At 38.1% G+C, this 10272-nt stretch overlaps 1 protein-coding gene across 5 annotated transcripts; it reads right to left on the reverse strand.

Moving 5' to 3' along the window:
* Positions 1-262: 262 nt before the first annotated feature.
* Positions 263-9821, reverse strand: FN3K (fructosamine 3 kinase). Of its 5 annotated transcripts, XM_058173360.1 has the most exons (7): positions 9276-9494; positions 6837-6988; positions 6304-6395; positions 3976-4052; positions 3323-3445; positions 2051-2285; positions 263-1296 (listed from the first exon to the last, which is right to left on the reverse strand). In XM_058173360.1, the coding sequence occupies exons 1-7, from the start codon at positions 9414-9416 to the stop codon at positions 1241-1243; spliced, it is 876 nt and encodes a 291-aa protein (XP_058029343.1). In that variant the 5' UTR covers positions 9417-9494; the 3' UTR covers positions 263-1240. The 5 variants fall into 5 exon arrangements, with proteins under 5 accessions (XP_058029343.1, XP_058029345.1, XP_058029342.1 ...); XM_058173362.1 differs by lacking the exon at positions 9276-9494 and adding an exon at positions 9708-9821 and having other exon boundaries at positions 263-2285; XM_058173359.1 differs by having other exon boundaries at positions 263-2285.
* Between the last annotated feature and the right edge of the window lie 451 nt (positions 9822-10272).

Below are 10272 nucleotides of genomic sequence, written 5' to 3' on the forward strand. Positions count from 1 at the left end.
AGGATTACATATTATGAGCTTATCCATAACTTTATCTTGTGACAAAAGAAAAAGACAAAAAAACAAAACAAAACCCAACTAGTGTTACAATACTACAAACAAGAACCTATCCAGACTTCACTGGAGTCACTATTACTAAGTAATTTTGCTAGCATGCTCCCTTAAAAATGTAATAACGAGATATTTTTAGAAATAACAGAACAGTTATAGATATTGAATATTTTATTTCAATAAATAGTTCATCTATGTTAATGCATAATTTTGAGACCATCAACTATTATAAAGTAATTTTCTCTAAAATTATTTGTATTTCATTTACGATATAGGCATGTCTAATATACATTTCAAAGGTTGTTAATTATTTTCAACATCCTATTTTGTAAAGGTATTTTAGAAATGCTAGAAATTCTAAACTGCAAAAATCTATTGTTATAAAATAACAATGCAATTTATTTTCTAAAGGAAAGGAGACCTTAGAGTAATTTTTCAAATGAAATACAGTATATAAATGCAGCATAGCAGTCAAATGAATCCTGAAGTGGTATTGAAATCAGTGACTAATATTCTCTATTTTTCAACATTTTAATGTAATTCTTCTTATACAGAGAGAAAATGGAAAGATATGAAGTGTGAAACTTCATTATCCATGATTTCTTTTCTGAGTCAGTAAGAATAAAAATTAAAAATTAAAAGTATTGTGTATGTTTGTGACTTTATTAAATTTATTGTATAAAATTTAGTATTTTATACAATGGTAAAAGCAAACATAAATGTAAACAAAATAAAAAGAACTAAAAAAAGGGAGCAGGGCAAGTGACTGAATTAAAAAAAGGTAGAAGAAAGAAAAGTAGGAAAAAAGAATATATATATATAAAAGATCAGTTCCAATCTTTACAGCAGTTACAAAATATTTACCTTCTATCCTCCTCCTTCAAGGTTATAGCATAATTCCTTTCTTCCCATATCTTCCCTTTCTAATCATCAACTCCATAAATCACCACTTCATTGTTTTCCAGTTTTCAGCAAAAAGTACATAAAGTCACTCATAATTGTACTTGTCTTCTCCCTGATCAAACAAGTAAGTTTTGCCATTTCTGTAGATTCATCATCTTCACTAACCACTCCTCTTTCGTGGATATTTTAGCTTCTTTCCATCTTCATACATATACTTATCTCACTGCAGTTACTATGCACGAAAATGAGCTTCCACAAGTCTTTTCCAGTTGACTATCCGTAAGTCCTAACAGCTAATACATTGTTTTTGACATGCTGGCACAAGGTAATCAATAAGATTTCCTAAAAGGGAATGGCATAATTAGTACATATGTGGTATATTGTAGCCATTTCCAATCTGGCATACTCAGATATATGTAATATCCTGAATTCCAAGCCCACATTTGTTTAATTCAAGGCAAAGATAGATGACTGTATTAAAATGTTATCCATCAGTCCCTAAACCACCAGAAAAGCATATTGTCATAATATTGGTGAGAGGAAACACCCACAACCACCCCATCAGCTATTGTAATGAAATATGCCATATATTTATGGGAAAAGTCTTGTTGAGAAAATAGAGAAAACATTATTTTAAAACACCTGCAGAAAAAAAAAATTTTTAAACTAGAACACCTGCAGACAACTTTAAGCTGGCTTAGATGTAGGTGGAGGAGAAAATGAAAATAGTATTTTGAATATATGAGAATTATTACTGGGGCAGGTTCTTTTAAGGAAACATGAGAATAAACTGTTTTTGAAATAATTAGCTGTGTACTATTTGATAATCATAGTGTGCAATTATTACAAGCCCATTGCAAGGTTTTGTGAGGAAGCAGATGCATACCACATCAATTTAACTCTGTCTTCTAGGTAACCATTCCGATGCATTATATTTGAAGCAGCAGGTACCAAACAGGGAATCACTTACTAAGAATGATTGTGCATGACAATTATTTTAAAAGGCTTTGCATTACAGTAAGAGAAGGTCTCCGATATTGTGTACCAAAATGGTTCCAGTGATTTATATAATTAAATAACTTATAAAGGGCATTACGTTTCTCAAAACCCGGAGCCTTAGGGATTTTGCTGTGATATGCAGAGAAGAAAGAACTACTAAATCCACCAAACATCATAGCAATTCCAAGTTCAAATTCTGAATGGCCATAGAAACAAGACGGGTCAAAGACAATTGGTCCATAGTCATCTTCAGCTACATTTCCTGACCACAGGTCACCATGAACAAGTGCAGGGATTATTTCCAAGTCATGAAACATTTCTGGAATCTTTGGCTGTAAAAAAACATCATAAAAACACATAGCTTAAAAAGTGGCCAAAGAATTTCTTTTACTGAGGAAACTACAAGATAAATAGCAGAATATACATACAGATTCTAAATGCTCTTTTTTATTTTTTAACCCTAGTTTTACAAACTGGATATACTACAAATTTTGTTACTTTTACTGGCAACATTGGGCTTCTCACAATGACAGCCTAATAAGATAGGGTGGGGTTTTTTAACACTTGGGACAATGTTTGCAATTTCCTTTGAATATCTTTTACTGGTTTCAGAATGGTTTTAGATCACAGGCTATTGAGAGACAGAGAGAGAAAGAATAGAGAGAATGAGCAAGAGAAAGGACAACTCCATTAAATCAGGTTTTTTTTAAAAAATGCAGATAAAATCAGTACAGTTGTATGAAAAGCAGTTCCATATTGAGACTGGAACAGGATCATTAGGTAAAGAAGGCAGGGGTTGAAGAACTAAAAGGAAACTGACACTGGGTTCAAACATAACACTTTAGTATTGTTACATTAAAATTAACTAACTGGCTGACTTTATATAATATTTCATTCCATCATCCAATTTACATTTCCCAAAGACTGAATTCGCCCATATTGAAAGTCAAAAACAAGCCACCTAATAATAGCTTAGAGCAATGTGGTCTCAAACATCACAAAAGTTTAGGATAGACCAAGTTTGGGCTCTCCTTTCAAGTTAAGAAGTTTCAGTTCTGATTTATGTACACCCATTTCTTACATTTCATTTTCATGATGGGGCTGAAAGGAAATAAAAATTACATCCGAGTCATCCAAAAAGGATTGTAGAGCAATCAAATCATAGTTAGAAAAAAATATGCTAAAGAGCAGCAGATAAATGAAACTATGAATAGATCTTTTTCTTGGGGAAAAAATCTCGTAGCTGTAGTAAATACTGGTAGAATGATTACAGAGTGAGAAATGCTCAATTCAATTTTAGCTTCTGCAGAGGCAAGTACTCTGATATTTTCATTTGCTTTAATGTAGCATTCTAACGTTTTCTTCCTACCTTTAGCTGTTCCCACAACTCTCTTGCTTTTCTGTCTCCATAATCTCTTTCTATTAAATCCATTTGGGCTTGGAGGCGGTGTCGAATAAAAAAAGTAGGCCAGTCATTTTGCCACTCATTGACCTGCAAAATAAAACAAGTGGGAAAATGATGCTATGAACTTATCAACTACAGTATAAGATCACTTTCTTTGAACACTCGATTTTTGTGGCAATTGCAAAATTCCAGCCATAATGTCCCTTAGCAAAACATGAATACAAAAATGCTATGCTCTGTTTACAAAAAAAAAAAATGCATGGCCAATTAAGATGCTAGAAGTAATGTTGGGCTTTAGATGCAGGTCACAAAACAAAGTGATTGCAACTATTTAAGAAAATATTTACTCCCTTTTTTCCTTACACCCGCCAGGTATAAAAATACCTAAATAATTTAAGTTCAGTAGTCTAGAAGGAGATAATACTGTGTTTCCCCAAAAATAAGACCCTGTCTTATATTTTTTTGAACCCTGAAATAAGCGCTTGGCCTTATTGCTATACGCTCAAAAGCCTGACTGGGCTTATTATCAGAGGATGTCTTATTTTGGGGGAAACAGGGTAGTTTTACAATTAACACTCTTAATATTTTACATCATATATTTTGTTCAAAAAACTTACCTGAGTTATATTGCCATAGCAGGTGACCTGATGAAATCCAAATTTATCCACATAATTAGGTTCTGTCTGGCCTACTCCTAGCAAAATAAACTTACAAAAGTAAAATGGCAAACAGTAAAATAGAAGCACTTATTTTCTCTACTTATTGAGCAACTCATAAATGAATCCTACTGAGCTCCATACAGTGGTGGGTTGCCCCCGGTTTGCACCGGTTCTACAGAACCAGTAGTAAAACCAGCGGGAGGCTCCACCCACTGATCTGAACGTCATCAAAAGCAATCTGCACAAGAGCATGTGGGCACGATGCGAACTGGTAGTAAAGGTAAGTAGAACCCACCTCTGGTTCCATATCAAGAAATAGTTTTCATATTGCAGCCTTAGATACAATACAGATATCCTCACTTGTTCAGTGACTGTTCCAGTTACAACAGTACTAAAAATGGAGAGTTATGACCAATTCTCTATGTTGCAGCCTTCATGGTGTCCCTGAATTCATGAGATCGGAATTTGGGCACTTGGAAGCTGGCACACGTTTACGAAAGTTGCAACATCCAACGGTAATATGACTGCCATCCATTTGTGACTTCACAGCCAGCTTCTAACAAGCAAGTCAATGGGGAAGCTGGCAGGAAGTTGCAAATCAAGATCATGTGACATTGTGCTTAACCCACAGTGATAAGCTTAATGACCATGCAGGAACTGATGGAACTGATGTCATAAGGCAGCTGCAGTTATGTGAGGTTTCACTTATGACCACATCACTTAGCCACAGAATTGCAGTCAACTTTAGATGGTAAGTGAGAACTGAGGGGTCCTTGATGCTCTCTTGAGTTCTTTTCTTGCAGACATTTCATTATCCAACCTAGGTAGTATCACCAGTTCTAGGGCTAGCAACTAACACTAATGATTTATCCCACTAGTTTGGGTAATAGAACATCTGCAAGAAAGCAACTTAGCTCAGAGAACACGAAGGACCCCTCATTTAAACTCTTGAGTTACAAATAGTCTCCTTTATTAGTAAATGAGAACTACCTATATTGTACAGTCCCAGACTTGAAAATCTTGGAGTTAAGTACTATAAAATACATTGGACTTATGTGTTCTGTCCCCCCACCACCTCAGTCCGGGAGACACATGAACCGACTCAATTAGCCAGCAATTTAGTCCACGGCAGCTATCAGCTCTGGCAACATACCAGCAAACATCTGCCAAGGTTTTCTTTAGCTTCCCTGATGTTACCGGAGAAACCAGGAAGTCAGGAACAAACAGCAATCCAGGCCAAATGCTCAGTCAAATAGTTCAGCTCAAGTTTTCTCCAGTCAGTTTGCTTTGTCTGTCACGAAGTAGTAGAGCAGCCCCTTCTGCTTTTATAGCCTGAGGGGTGTGGCTCCGTGACTCAGCACTTTCTAGGCCTGCCCCACCCCTTCTTTTGTTGTTCCCACTTTTGTCTACGAAACCTGGAATCTAACCAGGACTGATTGTCAACAGCTGGGTCTGGAAGCGTTGCCTGAGCGGGGGGAAATACAGGAGACAGAGGCCTCATCACCTCCTCCACCTGGCCTGCCTCTGGCTCTTGGAGCTGAGCCAAAGAGGCCAGCCCTGCAGAGGGGAGCCCCAAGGGCCCTTCCCCCTCATACTCTGAGTCACTTTCTGGCAGGAGGCCAGGCTCGGGGGGGGGGGCTGGAGCCACAACATTATGCCTGATTGGGCATCCAGGTTTGTTTTGCACATATACTTTTTCAATCAATAATAATGTCCATTTTCTGACAGATTAGAAGCAAATAGCAATATTATAAAGAAAAAAAGGAAAGGGAAGCATATTACTATATTTTTCGCTCCATAAGACACACTTTTTTTTAACCTTCCCCCCCAAAAAAGTTGGACAGTGCTGGTCCTTTGGTGAATAGCAGCCAGGCCGTGGTAGTGGGGTCCTTTTACAGTGTTGAACCCTGCCTCTTCTGTCTTTGTCACTGCCCACCTCTTCTCTTTTCTGCAGTGCAGGAGTCAATAGGCAGAGCTGGCACATGAGAGGACACCTATCTATGGTCCTCTCAGGCTCCACCTGATTTTTTTTTCTTGTTTTCCTCCTCTAATCCTAGTTGCGTCTTATGGTTAGGTGCATTTTATGGAGAGAAAAATACAGTAATTCATTCATTCATTCATTCATTCATTCATTCTATCTATCTATCTATCTATCTATCTATCTATCTATCTATCTATCTATCTTTAGGACCATGAGCTCTAATAATTACATCAGCTTCCATCTAAAGTTGTGCTCAAAATCTGTTAATTATAAGTAACTCCTAGTTCATAACAACTATACTGTACCAATTGTTTGTTCTTTTTGCCTTAGCTTTTCTCCATTTTCTTTATTGTAAAGGTGAAGATCTGCCATTTGTTCTCCAAGTTTTGCGGAATATCTAGAAGGAGAAGAAAACAAACTCCAATGTTATGGACCATGTGGTTTCAAATCAGCTTGAACAGAGATTTTATACACATGCATGCACATACACACATATAATTTAGAAAATAATTACTGTATCTGCACAACACATTTGCCTCTCTTTACCCTATCAATAGTTTATTAAATATCAGCAATCAGTGCAAATTTAGTATTATTTCAAATGTTCTGTCCTTAAGAGTTTTGTCTCTTAACAGGGATTTCAGGACACTTAGCTTTCCACCACCCCTCTCCCCCAGGAAAATGTGAAAATCCTGATCCCTAAGATTATGTTGCTCCCAGTGTGACACTGTTTCATGGTAGTAACATGCAGGCTCTTTTTAGAACTGGCATTGTAAAAGAAAAGAAGAAGGATGTTAATTCAGAGACGCAACATCTTACTATAAAGCCTTTAACATACTTGTTGAGGCTTTTCATTTTTATGTACTCCATAGCAATTGCAGCTCCACCTCCAGGAAGATCCATCACTTTAATTGGCTGAGGAACCCGTATAGTATTGGTTTTCTGAATTTCTCTTAAACTTGCCATTTCCCCTTCAAGCATAATCCTAGCCTGGTCAGAAAGAAGAATATAATTTAATAAACATTTCTTTGCATGTTAGGATTTTGCAGGGCAGAAAAAAAGAGTCATTCTTCTGATTTGTGTTTCAAGAATTCAGTCAATTCTTTAAATATATATAGATATGAACCTGTTCTACCCCCAAACAAAAATAAATATACACCAAATATCCAGGGGCAGGTGAAAGAAGCATTACTCAGTAAACACCTATGAAAAGGTGCCTATAGATCCCCTTCTTTGGTACATACCAGGCATTCAATTCATTCTAGTTGTTTTAAATTCATTCAATTAACAAACATGAACAAAATAAACATGAAATCAGAGCATACTGCTAAAGACTGTTCTAATCTCCAGAGCATCTTTATTTCAAAAAATGTCTCTGGCCCAAACAGGCATTCTTAGAAAATAAAATAGGATAGCTGTAACCCTTTAAAAAAAATGGAAATGTCCCACAAAAAGTAGTCAGGGCCCTAAATTACATCTTTAGAGAACACGAGACCCATTGGGCTTTTTTCCACATATAATATTTTTATTTATTTATTTATTTATTTTATCGTATTTGTATACTGCCCTATCTCCCTAGGGACTCAGCCTAATACAGGCTTGTGATGTTTCCTCTGCCCTCACAACTCTCCTCCTCCTCGACTGAACCTTGAAACTGCTTGCTAAGGGAACAAAGAGAGTTGCACCCCTGCCCCAGTGAGGAAGAAAATGGGTTCTGGCTTGTCCCCAAAGGTCCCTTCCCTCCAATGAGGAAGAGAGTTCAGCTATCAATCACGAATGCCCACACCTCGCAAGTAGCCCTATTTTTGCAGACATCCAAGTCATTCCTTCTTTCTGCCCTCACCAGCCATTAACAGATTTCAATTTTCAGCCTCAGATCTGAAGCAGCCAAAGGCCACTCACCATCACCTTGCTACCAGCCAGTTAAACACAGGGGTCAGAGGAAAATAGAATGGAAGGTAGGGAAACATCTTCCATCTTCCCTTGTACCATGCAGCCACTGGTTTTTGGGAAATGCAAAAGGGAAATGCAGTTGGATGGTGTGGTGGTGTTAAAGTGGTCACAACTTTGCCAAATTTCAGTCCCATGGGAATCATAGCTCCCAGATTTTGGACAAATTCTGTAAATTAGCTCATCTGAGGTACATTGATTGAAAGAATGTTGGTCTACGTTGCAATATTTCGCCCAATTGAGAATTACAAACTATCAGACATAAGATGGTAGTATAGAGATGGGATGAGGAACAATCCTGAATGTGTCCTCTCATTTGTGACTCTTTACGAAAATCCTGACAGCATGCTCTTATAACTCCTAATATGAACATCACCTCAAGTTTTTTCATCCCTGCAATAAGCTAATGGAAGAATTATCAACTCGTCTTAATAAAACAGTAGAAAACATTTGTTAGCAGATGAATAACTTTGGATATACTGGTTATCAACTAGAATGTCCTTTGGAATGAGAACATGCAAAGGTAAATATATACTGTATATATTCAACCCACTAGGACTCTGTGGCTTAAAAGGAATCACCATTAAATCACCATTAAAATGAGCAAAATCAGGATTTTTTTAAAAAAATCCAAAAGCTAATGATAACATTCTATAAAAGATAAAATGTATTTTTATATTTGCCTCATATAAAACAATGAATTCTTTTTTTTTTCAGAGAAAATAATTAGCATTTGACTTTTTATTGATAGATTTTATTGTAATTTCTTGGATTGTTCTGAGCTGCCCAGGGTCCTGAGGTGAGACAGCATACAAGCTTATTATTGTTAGTGTAAATTCCCAGTACTGAAAGTGCTTTGAAAGAATGACAAGGCAGGAGATAGGTTTCCATCACCGTAAAAAAAAAGTAAAAAAAAGTGCAGGTGCCAAAATGTAATCAAATGTTCGCTTAATTTGGTTTAATCGCATTAATTGCCAGCGAGACTCAGTGGGAGATTCCATGAGGACTAGAGCAGAAGAGATAATTAGATAATTAGTGCAAATTTCCAGGACTACTACCGCCGGTTTCATGAAACACCCCCCCCCCCGCGCAAACAGATGCGGATCAAGCTGCGCAGAAAATCAAAACGCCCCTTAAACGGAGTTCGCTTCGCCCATCCTGTGCACCGTTATTGCAAGCGGTAAAAACGACAGGGAGCAAAACAAACAGCTGTATCACAAGGTGCCTTACTGCCGCCGCTACCAGCTGATTGCCCTCCCAGTCCCCGAGCCTTCCCAGCTGCAGTATTTTAAGCAGCTAACAGAGCTGTCACCACAGTACGGTCAACCTGGGGCTTGTCGTTGCTTTTAACAAACACTCGTCTCCCGTCGGTCTCGTAGGCTTGTCCTTGGCATATGTACCCTCCTCTTGAGCCACCCAAGAGCTTCAAAACGGTGGTTTTCAGTTCAGATTTCAGCAGGTTTTCCATAGTAGTGAAACGCCGCCTGTCGCTTTCGGATTTTTGCCTTCGGTCACCAGGGCACGTTTGTATTACGGCCCTTTTATCTCTTTGCGGCCAACCGTAAATTGAAACGCAAGAAGCCAGGTAGCGTAACTTTGCGGGACGGGCGCGGCGGACGGGGAGGGAAGAGAAGGGGGTCTTGGTTAGTGGGCGCTGCGGGATTGACGATCGCTATGCAAGATATCGCGGTTCTCGTCCAATGGAAAGCAGACGGACGTAGGCTTGAAAAGCAAGTTAGAAAAAAACAGCCATTCTTACAATAAAGTGGGCTCTTAACGCCGCTAACGAGGGGGAGCCGGAGGGCCTCTGAAAACCTTCCGAGAGCGCTTGAATCCTTTTAATTCAGGAGTCTCCAACCTTGGCAACTTGAAGACTTGTGGACTCCAACTCCCAGAATTCCTCAGCCAGCAAAGCAAAGCAAAGCTGGCTGAGGAATTCTGGGAGTTGGAGTCCACAAGTCTTCAAGTGGCCAAGGTTGGAGACCCCTGTTCTAGTTCGCCAATGTTACGTTTTTGGTGGCGCTTTTTTAGCTCCGCCCCCTTTTTTATTCGAGACTAGATTACACGGTAGTAACCAGCTAGCTGCTAGACTAGATTTAGAATAACTTTATTGTTATTTGGAATGTACACTAATCAGCATATGTTAAAATGAAATTTCGTTGCATACAGCTCTCAAAAGGTCACCACCTCCAATATACACTGCATAAACATGACAAAATAAAGAAATACAAAATTATACCTGCGTATACCCACATATGTTGTATGACACAGAGAAACAACATGGTCTAGCTTGGATATATACATGTACTGGGGGGAAGCACTTC

The sequence above is a fragment of the Ahaetulla prasina genome, chromosome 2 (assembly GCF_028640845.1).
Source record: "Ahaetulla prasina isolate Xishuangbanna chromosome 2, ASM2864084v1, whole genome shotgun sequence".
Taxonomy (NCBI): domain Eukaryota; kingdom Metazoa; phylum Chordata; class Lepidosauria; order Squamata; family Colubridae; genus Ahaetulla; species Ahaetulla prasina.

Coding starts and splice junctions, on each gene's coding strand:
- FN3K (XM_058173359.1), bottom strand. CDS start 9,416: ATGGAAAACCTGCTGAAATCTGAACTGAAAACCACCGTTTTGAAGCTC. Junction 4,053..6,303: donor GCAAAAAGAACAAACAATTG/GTACAGTATAGT, acceptor TTATTTTGCTAG/GAGTAGGCCAGACAGAACCT. Junction 3,446..3,975: donor GCTATGGCAATATAACTCAG/GTAAGTTTTTTG, acceptor TTTATTTTGCAG/GTCAATGAGTGGCAAAATGA.